This window comes from Amblyomma americanum, chromosome 2, assembly GCF_052857255.1.
Source record: "Amblyomma americanum isolate KBUSLIRL-KWMA chromosome 2, ASM5285725v1, whole genome shotgun sequence".
NCBI classification, from domain to species: Eukaryota; Metazoa; Arthropoda; class Arachnida; order Ixodida; family Ixodidae; genus Amblyomma; species Amblyomma americanum.
Genome location: NC_135498.1, coordinates 164,571,195 through 164,586,413, shown reverse-complemented (window position 1 = coordinate 164,586,413; position 15,219 = coordinate 164,571,195). Strand labels below are relative to the sequence as shown.

The 15,219-nt window shown below is 45.5% G+C and overlaps 1 protein-coding gene across 1 annotated transcript in view; it reads right to left on the bottom strand.

Annotated features, from left to right (window-relative positions):
• Positions 1-13,388: 13,388 nt before the first annotated feature.
• Positions 13,389-15,219, bottom strand: part of LOC144121939 (uncharacterized) — a 42,934-nt gene continuing 41,103 nt past the window's right edge. The window contains exon 6 of the mRNA XM_077655406.1: positions 13,389-14,403. Within this exon, the coding sequence (XP_077511532.1) occupies positions 14,306-14,403 (98 nt within the window). The 3' untranslated portion in view covers positions 13,389-14,305. The remainder of the gene's footprint in view (positions 14,404-15,219) is intronic.

Here is a 15,219-nt window from a genome sequence, read left to right as displayed (position 1 = left end):
ATATTAAGGTATGGTGTGGCGTAGCTCAGACGGTTAATAACGTAGGCCTGCACCAGCTTAATTAGGCTCCTCTCTTTAAGCCCTCTTCCCTTGAGGGCTATTCTCCTAAAGATTCCTATGACCTGTGCCGCATAGCCTTCCAGCTTCTTTATAGTCGCATCATTATAGCCATTGCTTTGGATATGGAGACCAAGAATCCTGTTCTTGTCTACCTTAGGGACCGGTTTACCCTCGACTGTGATGTTAAAGTCATTGCTTTGTTTAAGTCTCAGAGATTTAGGGTTGTACACAAGGAGCTCTGACTTCTCTGGTGAGCACGAGAGCCCCATAGCTGCTGCGTAGTCCACCACTATATTCGTGGCTTCCTGCAGCTTGCTCTCGATGTCAGCGTCGCTACCCTGGTTAATCCAAACGTTTATATCGTCCGCATACTTGCTGAAGTTTAGGTTTTCTATCTCTTTGAGTCTCGTTGGGAGGCCTCTCATTGCTATGTTAAAGAGGAGCGGGGATAGTACAGAGCCTTGGGGGGTACCTCTGCTTCCCAACGTGATTTCCTCTGATTCTATGTCCTGATATTTTATACGCGCTGTCCTATCAGACAGGAAGTCTTTTATGTAGTTGTAGGTTGTACAGCCTACACCTACTTCTTGCAGTTCTGCTAGGATTGCCTCGTGCTTGACATTATCAAAGGCTTTTTTAAGTCTAATTCTAAGATTACCATTGCGTCTCTCGACCGCGAATCTATGATGTCGTGCTGAAGTCTCAGCATTACATCTTGGGTGCTCAAGCTCGGTCGGAAGCCGAGCATCTCGTTTGGCCATAACTCGTTGTCTTCCATAAATCGAGTCATTTTCGTTTGGATCACGTGCTCCATTAACTTTCCTACGCAGGACGTAAGAGAGATCGGTCTAAGGTTTTCAGCTTTGGTGGTTTGCCTGGTTTAGGAATTAGTATAATACTAGCTTCCTTCCACTGCTTGGGGAGCTCACCCTTTTCCCACACTTGCTGGATGTAGTTTGTAATTGCTGTGATCGACTCGTCGTCTAGATTCCGCAGCATTGTGTTTGTGATTCCGTCCGGGCCCGGAGCAGATTTCGTTTTGAGCTTAATTATCTCTGTTCTCACCTCTGCCTCCGTTATAGGCGCATCGAGTTCCTCTCTGGGAGGCCCCCTATACTCCGGTAGGCTAGAGCGAGTTACATCTCCTACGTATGTTTGTATGATTCCCTCCATAAAATCTTCGTCTGACCCATCATATACGTGTCGCGCTTTGGCTAGCCTGATTTCGGCCTGAGATTTTGATTTGGTTGGATCTAGCAAGTGTCGCAGAATGTTCCAAGTTTTTGCTAGGCTCATACCTCTTTCCATGTCGTCGCACCTGCTACACCTGTTTTGCTCGCAAAGTTGCATCGCATAAGTTGCACCGGCTAAAACAGCCGAAAGTCACGGAATGGGAAAGATTTAGAAAACGACGGGGGAAATCTTGATCGGAACCATCACGGACATTGGGAATTGGACAGATACACTAAAGATACACGTCGCCGAGGCGACGATATCTTTAGAGGGTTCAGACGCTCCAATAATAGCCGACAGCAGGCTCCTCCGCATGTGGGAGGCAAAATGTGGCCTAGAACGCAGACTTAAAGAAGGATAGCCAGACACAACCATAGCCATCCACCTGTTTTCTGTGACGTAATAGATTAGACGGCATGCGCGAGAGGTACCAGCTGCGAAATTACTAACGGCGTAGACAAATGATATATGCGCTGCGAAGCGAGTCCGTGCGTCATGAGGAGAATGCGTTTTATCCGTGGTATACGCCGGATGCACACCTGCGGCGTCATCCACCAACTGGTTCACTTACTCGACCTCCGACCGCCTAGAAACTAGCGCTTCTGGTGTCGGTGCCGCGAAGTTCTAGCGTTTACAGGAAGAGGAGCTCGGTGAAGCATAGAGTTTTGAGTCTAAGTTGAGTTTAGAGCTTTTTGCTAGCTCAGCAAAATGCTATTTACGAGCTCTTTTTGCCGCTTCCAGACTGTTTTCGCGTAATAATATGGAGCGAAGTTTTCAGTAGTGTTTGGCTGAGCGTTATATGGGGAGTTTTGGCTAATCGTATCACATGACTCGCTTTTGAGCACTAAAGCGAGTCATGTGATAGGATCTGTAGTAATGAATAGGAAGGAAGTGAACTGTTCTTCAGCTATCTCCTGAGCTCCACACGGTTTCATTTTTATCCACTGTTCATAGGAGAATTCAACTGAGCGGTAAAGTGTAAAAAATCCTTAGTTGCCTATCTCGCCCTTTGGACTAGTGCTTTCTGATCCTCCAGGCGTGAACTGGTCAGCATACGCTCAGCATGAGCACCTGTTCTCAGCAAACGGTCATCATCATCAGCCTGTCTACCCCCACTGCAGGGCAAAGGCCTCTCCCATATCTCGCCAATCAACCCTGTCCTCTGCCAGCTGCGGCCACCGCATGCCAGCAAACTTTTTAATCTCATCCGCCCATCTAACTTTCTGCGGCCCCCTGCTACGCTTGCCTTCTCTTGGAATCAACTCCGATAACCCTAAGGACCATTTTGGTTATCTTGCGCATGCCCTGCCCAAGCCCATTTCTTCCTCTTGATTTCGACTAGGATGTCATTAACACGCGTTTGTTCCCTCACCCACTCTGCCTGATTCCGGTCTCTTAACGTTGCACCCATAATTACGGTAGTTCTTAGCAAGGCTCTAAGAAAGAAGAATGCAAATAAACCAGTTGTCTGATGGGAAGATACTGATGCAGAAAAAAGAGAAATTCACGCGTCCACCACGAGGCACCGCAAGGGAACTTGCAATAGAAGAAAATGGACACTTTTGCAGAGTTTGAAAGAGCATGGCAGAAACAGGATTGCATATGGACTGATACTTATTTATGATTGGATGCAGTATCGAATATTACGTTTTATAGTAATCGTTTGTTTATGACGCTTTTGCGATAAAAGAAATATGGCAAATACCCCTGTCACACGGGTGCCGAAAAGGCCTTTGAGAAGCAGGTCCTTATATCTAAAGGCGTAAGGAGTGCAGCTACATGGCACAAATGTGGCGCCTTTGCTATTAAGGGCCTTGGAGGCGAAGGCTCCCGTCCGAGACCTTTGGAGCCCAAAGGCGCGGCCTTCGAGAACCTGCAATCCCAGTGCCGTCCCAAGTCAAAAAGTAAAAGGAATAAAAAAATACATTCAACCTGCAATGCTTGGAAGCATGTTTAAAAAACGAAAGGTGTGCCTGGCTTTGCTTTTTGCACGAGTGTTTATATTTTATGCCCCGATTTAAGACAACAAAGTGTTGCAGCAACACCGACTGCCCCCAGAGGCCAAGGCAATATACAAAACCTCCTCCTGCTGCTGCTGCTGCTCTCTGCTGCTGCTGCTGCTGATGATGATGATAGTAGCTGTTGCTGTTCTTTTAAGGAAGCAATTAGAAAAAAATCTCTGAGCTCAACGAATGAACAGAATTCCCCATTTTAATTTTAAAACGTTCACTTCAGCAGCCTCCTCAAGGACAGCAGCGGGTGCTAAGCCTCAGCGACTGTTTCGCCACTGGGCAGCACCGTGTAGCTGCGTCGCTGCTCCTTTGAGCTTTCGCTCTTTGGTGAAAAGAGGGCCTTTCTAGAAATGCCTTCGAGGAATGCCTTGTGAAAGAGGTATGACAAAGGTGAACACACCAAACATGCAAGAAGTTTTGTTCTCAGCCTAGTGTGAGCACAGCGCATGCGGGTCATGTCTAGCTACTTACCAAAGACGGCCGTCAATACTTGTCTAACAGCGCTTGCAGTAAACGAAGCAGAAACACGTTTATCAACCGGGAGTGCGATCCCATACTAGGGATGGTTTATCGTCATTTTTACGCGTATTGAGATGAGTTTATCTCCGTTATAGGTGTTAACTACTCATGTTCGAGATATTATGCCATCCGGCCACCGACATGCATATTTTGATGCATGTCAGTTTATCAGATGATCAGTTACCTTGACTGTGTATTTTTTTTATACCGCAGCTGTTAAGCGCCCTTTCCTGCGTTCCGCACCGTAGTCGGCGTCGACGGCGTAAAACGCCATCTGCCCCGGCGAGAGCGGAGGGATGGACAACCGGAAGGTGGCTGCCACGGAAAAATCCCGGAGGGTGGCTAGCAGCGTAACACGTCACCTGCCAGCGGTGGCACACTGTTAAAAATAAAATGCCCAAATGGGAGTAAATGGCCTGTCAACCAGCGCACTCCCAAAAGCAGGTTTTATTTACTCCATATAAATAGGGTATTTTATTCCCTCCTTATACAAGGTAGGAATTTAGGCGTACAAGAGAGCAAATTTTTTACTACCCACAGAAATGGAGCCGAAAAATTGTGCCTTGTTTATTTATTCTCATTCAGGCTCATTCTTGCAGCAATGCCAGCGGCGGAAAGGGGTAGTAGCTGAGGGGGCCGCCGGCAGTCTAACTTGAGAAACTGCGCTGCCCTAATAGACGTTTTTAGCATACCGGAGACGCATACCAGTTTACCAGATCCCTCTCGCGCATGCGCAGAGGCATTGTTGGGGTGAAGGGGAGCCACTGCGCATGCGCAGCCGGCGTACGGTAAACCGGTATACGTCTCCGGTAGTACGTCTCCCGTATGCTATAAACGTCTAATGTGACCCCGCGTCACACGTTCTTTTCGCCGTCTGCAAGCCCAGCAGCGGCGTAGGCGACAGGAGGCGTCTGCTTGTCGTCTGCTTTTGCTGTACGAGCTCGTTTGGTCGCTTGTGGCTAGATAAAGGGATGTAATATTAGACTCAATATTTCAAAACTGAAAAGAAGTCTCTTGGTAGTTTTAGCGGTCATACACGATGCCATATTTCAACAAAAGTCAGTGCAGAATAAGCTGAAAATGAAAACACCTCTGAAGGTAGTTTGGTATGACAGTAATTGCGCTCATGTTCACTTCTTTAAGGCTTGTCGTTTCAATATGACTGACGAAAAATGTAGCCTCATCAGCTCAATCAAAAGCTCAGCGTTAAAGTTATGTTCTGTCACAGTTTCATGTTCATGCAACGCACTATAATCTGCTGCAACACACCCCAAGTACCACACTGAAAAAAAAAAGCCTTGAGAATTAGGCCTAAGCGGAGGCTCTAACAGGCTGGCTAGACTAACAGAGGAAGGTGAGGTATTGTTAGAGCACTGGAGGCTTCGTATGACCAGTTCAAATGTGTAGCTTACTGTAGCAGAAAACGGTGACAAGCCAATATCTTGTACCGCGGCAGGCGACCGTGAAGACGTATAACTTAGCTGAGATCCAGCGACGATGGTAACCAAGGGGCCGTCACTCACCGCCATCATCAGACGGCTGACCAGAAGCAGACAAGACGCAAGGTGGCGGTGTAATGGCGGGGTAAGGGCTTCACCCTACAGGGAAAAGCAGCGGGGCTGATTTATCCAAGGCATTGGGGTTTCAGGAAAGTGAAGGGTAAGTAGATTTTAAGCGGGTAGAAGTAACCAAACGAAGGTTATCTGATTCGTGGCTAAAATGAAGACAAGAGTAAAATTTCATAAGTCATGGCTATGTGGCTTGAGCCACCGCCCGATATAAAGGGTTCATCCATCCGTCCGTCCGTCCGTCCGTCCGTCCGTCCGTCCATCCATCCATCCATCCATCCATCCATCCATCCATCCATCCATTAATCCATCCATCCATGGTGTTTTTTGTACTCCATTCGGGACTTTGGGCACATTGAGACCAAGATATCAATTTAAAAATAGCAGGTATAAGGCGTAGAAACCTCCTTTGTGCCCCTTTATTAAGTGCACGGTGTAAATTAGGTCATTTACCACATCTTTACTTCATATTGATGGAGTAAATGTTTCCGCATATGGAGTTTAAAGGGTGACGCCAACCATTTTAGCTCACATTTGAGTTGATTCTTGTTTACAGTGCAGGTGGAGTGTGAAGAGCTGAGTTCGCATCACCGACTATCGTAATCGTATGTCAATGTGTTCGACAATTCTTTCAAAATGAAAAATGTCGTTTCATGTCGTAATCAGTCATCAAGCATCATCAAGCCGTGTAAGGCCAACCTGTATGCACAAGCAGACATCTTTGCAGCTTCTGCAGAAAATTGCCCTTCTTATAATGCGACTGCAGTTTATGGCGCCAATTCGCCATTGTCGTCATCGTGTATTGTGTGTGATTTCACCTTCCCAGCTCCCACAGCGGCACGAGAAGTACTCACAACGGAAAAGCTCGGGCTGACGCGAGCCGTGATGCCACTGCTGGGGCAGAGCGATCACCCGATACTTGTACGCTGCGCCCGGATTGCTTCTCACGCTACGATAGCATGACCTCCGCGTGTCAGTTCGCAGCTCTCGCTTCACATCAGTTCAGTTCTGCTTCTGCTTCAGAAAGATTCGCACGTGTTCAACTTGTTTCACCTCGTCTGGCAATGGCGAAGACGTTACTCGTCGCTCTCTGCGATGCAACAGCCACGGCTTCGGCGCCAACGCGATGAAGGAGATCTCGCTGAGCTACAGCGACACCGAGAAGCTAAAATTCGATGCTGTCGCATACTTTCGGCATCCCGTTGCATGATCGCCTCTCATTTTTTAATGAAAAAAAAAAAATTTGGCTCACGCGGCAACAAAACACGACGACCAGCGTTGTTGTCCAGCAGCAGGGGTCCCAAAAACCCCACATGATGTCACATTCGTCTCGCATGACGTCAACAACAGATCATGAGATCAAATGGCGCCCAGAAAGCCGGTGACGTCATTAGCGAAGGAATATAGAATTTCTTCCGAAGATGTGGGCAACTGAACCAATGACCTTCAGCTTGGGAATCGAGCACGCAACCTATAGGCCACAGAACTGCTTTATTTTTAAACAGGAATTTGATGCAAGCGTTCTAAACACACACAAATGCACACGCACACACGCACGCACGCACACACACACACACACACACACACACACACACACACACACACACACACACACACACGCAAGCACGCGCGCGCGCGCACGCACGCACTCACGCACACACAAATTCGTCCACGAATGAACTTCAGATTTTGAACAAATCTTCAGATTCGGGGAGGGTGAATTTTTGAAGATCGACGCCTAACCTTCTGTAATAATTTAAAATCCTTCGTAAAATATTTTGGAGCATCGGTTGACCGCAGATCGCACGGCATTTTCGGATTCTCCACTATTCGGTACACCCTGTGGGATATGCTAGATGATTTCCCAACAAGCCTGCCATGCCCGAAAGCAGAGAGATTGAGTGCCGGGCACTACAATTACTTATCAGATGGGCGACTCTCAAAGCATTTAACTGTGACAATGGTAGTAGTGCCATAGCATAGGATTATGCCGTTGGCTAGCGAGAGTAAAGGAGAGATGCCTCTTCCCACCACCGGAATAAACCAGAAGCGTGAATTAAGTCAGTCCAAATTGATGAGATTGCACTGTACGAGCTTCCGAATCAAAAAGGACAACTTACTGCCTTGATAAGTCACTTTAGAAGTGGTTGGAGCAGCAGTCAGACATGCCTGCAAGAAATCAACTCAGTTCAAACAACTACACAAAAAGTGCGGAGCAGCAGGAAGGTTTATAAGCTAAGATACAAATCATTCCCACTGAGTAGAATATGGTTATTGCTAAAAAAGCGCAGTCTTGGCGAACAAATCAAATTAATCGTTTATGGCACAGTGTAGCAGATGCACTTCATAAGACTTCATTTTAAAATAAAAACTGCGCCAATAATGAGACACTGAAGAGATGCAGCCTGACAAATACAAGCTTTCAACTGCGACTAGTATTTGAAAGTCATTGTTTGTCCTGTCTGCACCTCTTCTTTTCTCCAGAGTGCATACCTTGTGCAGTTTTTGTTTACAAATCATGTTGTATGTACTAGACCCACACAGTATGCTCCTTGAATTAATCGCACTTGTTACGTAAAAACTATTCTCATTAAGGTTAAATAATAAGAGCTTACAGCAAGCACTTACCATAACATTTACCATGATACATCACTTCCTTGTGATGTACCATGGGAATGTTGAAAGTTCATTACAACATTTGCAACTATACTAGCTTTAATCTGCACAGCCCAAAAACATTTGTTGTGTTGTGTAGGGTTATATGGCACATAAGCAACTAAGGCCACCATGCACCAAGCTCGAGGTAAAGGAGAAATTTTCTGAATAATTTAATAGAATTATCCAAGGAATTTGTGATGCCATCTTAAGTCAGAGGCATCGGCTCACATTCAATACTATTTAGTTTAATTTGAAAATGCAAACTCGCTTTTCTGCAGGATACCAAGAATATTCATATTCAAGTGAGAGCTGCACTATTCTAAACTATGTTAGCCCTGCCTGATCACAACAGTTTTTTTGAACAAGTAAGCAAGTATGAAATTCGTTAAATTTTCTCAACAGCCTTTAGAGAGAGGCTTTCACTGCTTCTGCTTTGTTGGGCAAGACTATCAGAAGTATTTCGGTTTTATTTTCAGTGATAACGTGTTCTGCTAAATTCTCTGCATTCTGCCCCATTTGAATCAGCCTGAACATAATAACCGCGTTCTTGGCATGTTTTTACCACGAGTTATCGGTAATTCTTTCCAGCAACCCACGAAGCGCTGTGCCCTCAGAGATGGAATGGCGGAATCGAATGGCTTAAAGTATTAGACAGCGGATTTTGCATGAAGGTATGCATAGCAGAAGCAGAAAGAACTCAGTCAGGTGGTCACAGGATATTAAGAAGGCTATAGCTGGCACAGAACTATACCAACCGGTGATCAGTGGAAAAGGTCATTGTCCCAGCTGCAGCAAATGTGGCTGGGTTGCTGCCGATGATGTTAACTGCGGAAACATGCACCTCTCTAAGACGAGTTGGTTAGTTATATTGATTTTATTGGCGCAAAACAAACTGAGGCTACGATGTGCCAAACAGAAGGCTAGAGTTTTGTTAAAGGTGATGCTTTTTATACCTAGAGTTTGTTTAAAACATTGACTTCTCTAAGAAACTTAAAAATACTTGAAAAATCAAGCAGTTCTCGATCACCTAAATGCAACATGGGGTGTAATGGGATGTATTCATTGTAGAATGTTCTAAAATATTTCTTCCTTAGTTGTTCCGGTTTTGTACGCGAAATTAAAATGTGGTTTACTGTGAGTTCGTCGCCACACATTTCGCAGAGAGGTTTCTCTTGTTTTGTCAGCAAGAAGCTGTGTGTGAGGTTTGTGTGCTCAGTGTGTAGTCGGCATAAAACAACTTCAATAAAACACTCTTGATGTCTAATTGATTGCCATTCTCCTAGAAGAGGCTTTATAGAATGCAGTTAGTTGTTTGTCTGTTCTTCCCATGCAACCTGCCATTTATTTCTGAGTTTACTGTGCAGTAATTTTAAAAAAATCCCTGTGTGGTACGTTCACTTCTTTTATTTGACCAATTCGAGCTTTTGCTGCGCAAGCATCTGCTCTCTGATTACCCACAATTCCAACATGGCTAGGGACCCAACAGACAATAATGTTATGCTTTTGTTTTGTTATTTTAAATATGTTAATTATGTATGATATTTCCTATTATGGGTTCAGCAATATTTCTAGAGTGCAGTGGTTTGAGCATACTCAGAGAATCGGTGTAAATGATGTTATTTTTGTTTTCTTTTAGTATTTGTTCTACGACTACAAAAGACAGCATGACACTCGGCAGTAACAACCGATGCGTACTGTGGCAGTCGTATTATTTCTTCATTTTTTCCTTGAATTACTGCACTTCCAACATGACTTTTTGTATCTGAGCCGTCAGTGTAAAATTTAGTGTAGGTGTCCACTTTTTCTCGTAGTGTAAAGAATCCTTGTAGTATGTGTTCATGCGGTATTTACTTTTTGTTTGAGTGTGTCAGTGTGAAGTCACATAGTGAAGGGAGGTTGCACCATGGTGGCAAATATTTATATCTTTGTGCAATATTCGGTAGGGCATCTAGTATTGCTAACTCTTCGCATTTATCTTCAAAGAACATTATTAGAGGCCTGATAAAATGTGGTTTATTGTCGAATAATCTTTTAGATGGGCACTTGGTAACAATGGGATGGCAGAGATGTTTAGGAAGAGAATGGTGTTTTAGTACGTATGTGCATGTAAGTGTGACACTCCTATCCTCTAATGCGGGCTCATTAGGTTCAACGTAAAGACTGTTTACCGGGGACGTTCTATATGCTCAAGTTGATAGGCGAAGACCAAGATTTTGAACATGGTCCAGTCATTTCAAGCAGGATGCTCTTGCTGGACCATATACTATGCACCCGTAGTCCAGCTTGGAGAGCACCAGAGAGCGATAGATTTGTGATAGGCACGCTCTATCAGATCCCCACCGTTCTCGCGAGAGCACCTTTAATATATTGAGGGCTTGGAATGCTTTCTTTTTAACGTTTTAACGTGTGGTAGAAATGTGAGTTCCTTGTCAAATGCGACGTCTAAAAAATTATGGCCTTGTTTAATTGGTAGTGTGGTTTGATTCAAGTGCAGCTTGGGATTGACCTGTAGGCCTCGTCGTAATTACAACCGAACAGCTACTGTTTTTCGAGGAGCAAGCTGGAATCCATTTTTCTTTGCCGAGGCAGCCACTTTATTTAGCATGATTCGCATTTGTCTCTTGCAGGACGATATGCTGGAGGAAGTGCATGCTATCTATAGGTCGTCTACATAAACCGATTACATTATGGACTTTGGTGTTACTTTGGCTAAGGAATTAATTTTTACTACGAAGAGTGTTGTGCTTAGAATGCACCCCTCAAGTACGCCATTCCCTTGGGTGAAAGTCATGGAGAGAGTTGCTTCTAGGCGCTCTGAATGTGAAATTAGCCAGGAAGTCGTTCAAACAGTTCAGCATCCTGCCGCGGATACCTAGCTCTGCTAGGTTACGGAGGATGCCGAACTTCCACGTGGTATTGTAGGCCTTCTCCAAGTCAAAGAAGACCCCAATACAGTGCAGCTTGTGGATGAACACCTTCCGGATGGTGCTTTCTAGGCGGACAAGGTGATCAGTGGTCGAGCATGCTTTTTTAAATCCACATGGATGTACTTCTAAGAGTTGCCGAGATTCAATAAGTGTGAAAGTCAGTCTAACGTTTATTACACTTTCAAAAGATCTAGCAATGCAGCTGGTGAGGGCTATCGGTCTGTAACTGTTAGGACTTGGTAGTTTTCCAGGTTTCAGAAAAGGTAATATGATTTCTCTTTTCCACTCGTCAGGTATTTTCCCAGTTGCCGATAGTTTATTAAAGAATTTCAACAATACCTGTATGGCAGCCCCAGCGAGATGGGCAAGCGTAGTGTAGTGCACGTTGTCTGGGCCTGGTGCTGCCTTTTTACCGCAAGATAATACCCTATTTAATTCCTGGAGTGTGATGGGCTGGTTGTAGTCCTCGTGCATGCCTGCCGCAAACGGAAGTTTTTGTTTTTCAGCGATAGTTTTGTGTTTCTGTCTTAGTGTAGTTGGATGACCTTGAGACTTCAGCAAACTGCTCGCCTAACATATTGGCCTGTTCTTGCAACAATGTTTGTGTACCGGGTGTTGTCAATATGGGAAGTGTGAAAGGGGTATGGTCACCAGTGAATTTACGAACCTTTTCCCACATTTTCTTTGAAGTTATTGACCTGTTTATTGAGGACACATATTTCTTTTACGAAGATTTCTCTGCATTTCTTCGAACAAAACGTGCCCTGGCCTTAGCCCTCTTAAAGGCAAGCAAGTTCTCTGCAGTACAATACCGACACAGAGCACCCCAAGTTCTTTATTGCTGTTTTTTGCCAATGTGTATTCTTGTGTCCACCATACTTTCTGTTTCTTGTGTACGGATCTTGTCGTTTGTGGTATAGCCAGTGTAGCGGCCGATATTATAGTAGTAAACTTTTCATTATTTCATCCGTGCTGAGGTCTTAACAAAATTCTTTTTTCTAGAGTGGCCCTTGCTGTAAAAAGTGACCAGTCGGCGAGGTGAAGTTTCCAGCGCCGTGGTCTTGTGGGGATGAATGGAATAGACGACGAGAGGCTGATGACAGCAGGTAGGTGATCACTTCCCAGAAGGTCATTGAAAACATCCCATTTAAAATCGTTAAAAAGAGATGGGATGCGAAAGCTAAATCGAGGAAGCTCATTTTTGCCGAGCTTGGGCAACAATATATGGCTTTTCCCGTATTTAAAAGACGGGCATTATTTGAGAGGATAAAAACTTCGATTATTTGTCCCCTCGAGTCGCATCGTTCGCTTCCCCATAATGGAGAGTGAGCGTTAAAATCGCCAACTATCAGATATGACTCAGGCAGTCGATCGATCAGACCTTTTAAATCTTGGATTGTTAATGCGATATGTGGGGGAAGGTACACAGAACATATTGTTATTGTTTTGTAGGTAACGACGCTAACTGCAACTGCCTCAAGTTTTGTGTTAAGTTTGATTTCTTGAGCAGGGACGCCGCTTTGGACGACCATTGCGACGCCTCCCGAGAGTCTATTTGCCAGCTCGCGATCGCGTGGATAAGTTTTATAATCTTTTAAGATATTCTCAAGTTGCAGACCAAAATTGGTCTCCTGAAAGCACAATGCAACGGGAAACACTGACCCTAAGATATGCGCTATGTCACTGTAATTCCTAAACAGTCCTCGACAGTTCCATGAAAATGGAACGGAAGGAATTTTTTTTATGGGCCTGTTATCAGGGCTCTGCATTTTTTTTTTCGCTCGAGAGAGCTGTTCCGCCACTTAAAAGCGGGCGGACTGGGAGTGACGTATATCACCTCATCAGAGGTGCTGGAGGACTTCGAAGCCACGGATATCTGGGTTTTAGACCTCCCCCGGAGGGGAAGTCCTGCGGGAGGCCGACCCATCGGCTGGAACTCCCTGCTTTAGAGATGGCAGAGCAGCTTTCGCAGTCTCTGCCTGGGGCGTGGATGACCCTGCCATAGGCTCGGTGAACGTGGCCTTGGCAGATGCCAGAGTGCTGTGTGGTGCACCGCCCCTGCACACCACCTCAGCAAAGTTTGTTTTTGCGAGAAGGTGAAAGTGTTTTTCGCGTGGAAGCTTAGTCGTCTCGCTTCCTTGAAAGTGATGTTTTGTTTTGTCTTCATTGTAATTATCTCTTTCTCATTCTTCCATGAGATAATTGACCTTGAATATGCAGCATGATCACCTTCGCAGTTTGCACAGCGCACTGCTGTTCCTTCACAGTTATCGAAAGCATGCTCCTCTGAGGCGCATTTAGCGCAAGTTTCGCGGCCACGACAGCCCTGTGACCCATGTCCATATCTTTGACAACTGAAACACCTTCGTGGATTTGGGATGTAATGGCATACATTTATTTTCAAGTAGCCTCGCTTGATTTTGACACGGTATACGTTCATGACATTTTGATCCTTCAGGCCTTCCAGCATCTCTTCCTCAGTTAGGTGGACAAAATCTCTTTCAGAAATTGCACCACGGACGGTGTTCAAGGATCGGTGTGCAGTGATAGGCACAATGTAGTCTCCAATGAACACTTGGTTAGAAAGTTCGGAGTACTGAACGATGTCTTTTAGCTTGAGTAACAGGTCACCATTGGGCATCTTTGACAGTTTGTAGCCTGGACCGATGGCATCAGTCAGAGATTTTGAGACTTGGAACGGGAAGATAGTTCTTGCAGTTTTTTATCTTTCCTCACTATGAAGGACATGATATTTTCGAAATGATTCTTCCATTTTCCTGAAGCACTAGGCAGTGATGTCATCGGTTCGCACCGTTTTCAGAGTGCGATCAATATGTGTAAGAGGTGGAGCCATAAAATATGATTTTATGTTCGGCCACCGTGCCAGCCACCCACCATAGAGCCCAACGAGGGGACGGGACAGCAACTTGCACGCAAGGCATGCCCACGGCACCTGTACACACCAACCGTAACCCATTATGATGAAGCTCAGGGTAGTTCGTCACACAAGGTTAACACTCACCACCAGGAAAATGAAGAAACCGAGAAGTGAGTAGGAGAGAGTTGTGAGAAAGAAGATAGGAAAGTGGAAGATGGAGGGGAGGATAGGAAAAGGCGACTGCCGATTTCCCGCGGTCGGGTCAGGCCGGAAGTGCCGTCTATAGGAAGCTGGGGCCAAAAAGGCGTGTACGTTGCCTCCGCCGAGGGGCCTTAAACGTCCAAACAGTCGGCATCGGCTCAACCAACAGGATCCCCTCTTTCCGAACACGGCGATGCCACGCACGGCTCAGCGCGGGTGCTCGGGTCCGTGGTGACGCACTGCTCACCATCATCTCCCTGCGGGGATGTCCCTGCGGATGCTCAGGAACCCGTGGTGTCGCAACTCACCAACGTCTGCACGCTGCAGATGCACCCCTGCGAGGAATACTGTTAACAGTAATAATTAGAGCACTGAATAATATATAATGGGTAAATGGAAAAGTGAGCTACAAAGCACGTACCTTGACATAGTCATGTAGGTGGAGTCTGTCACCTGTAACAATGTCATTTTATTCTGGGTTTCTAGCACCATGCACACCTTTGCAAGAATGAAAACAAAAAATGGCGGTGGTTTAATTTTGGTCAAACCCGGAGTGACGCGATAGCTACAGCTGGCCGAGAGGAACTTGGTCATGTGACCGACCACGTGACGAACTACGTGATCAGCCACGGCACCATGCCGCCGGCACCTGCTCCAAACCACGTGACCAACCACGTGACAGCGTGGCGGCGCAGCCACGCTGAAGGCTGGAAATGCTACCGTAGTGTAGCTATCGCTACAAAACCAACTGCCTTCCCAGTACCCTCAAATGCTTATCTGACGAATCATGGTGATTTGATATTTTGGAGTTTCCAGCTATAATCTTACCTAGTATAAAAATTTGTCTATGCTTGCAGAAAATGAACAGTTGTGTTACAAAAAAGCTTTTTGAGGCCTGCATAGACTATTTGGGTGGAAAATTATTTTCATTACCTTTTAAAGAAATAAGCAGGCTTCCACTACGGAGACTCCCGGTGCTTTCTGCAAGACGCTACCTAAATTCGCATTAATAATGGGCACACACACACACACACACACACACACACACACACACACACACACACACACACACACACACACACACACACACACACACACACACACACACACACACACAAACACGCACACACACATAAGCACAAATAAAATTATACGGTCATTGA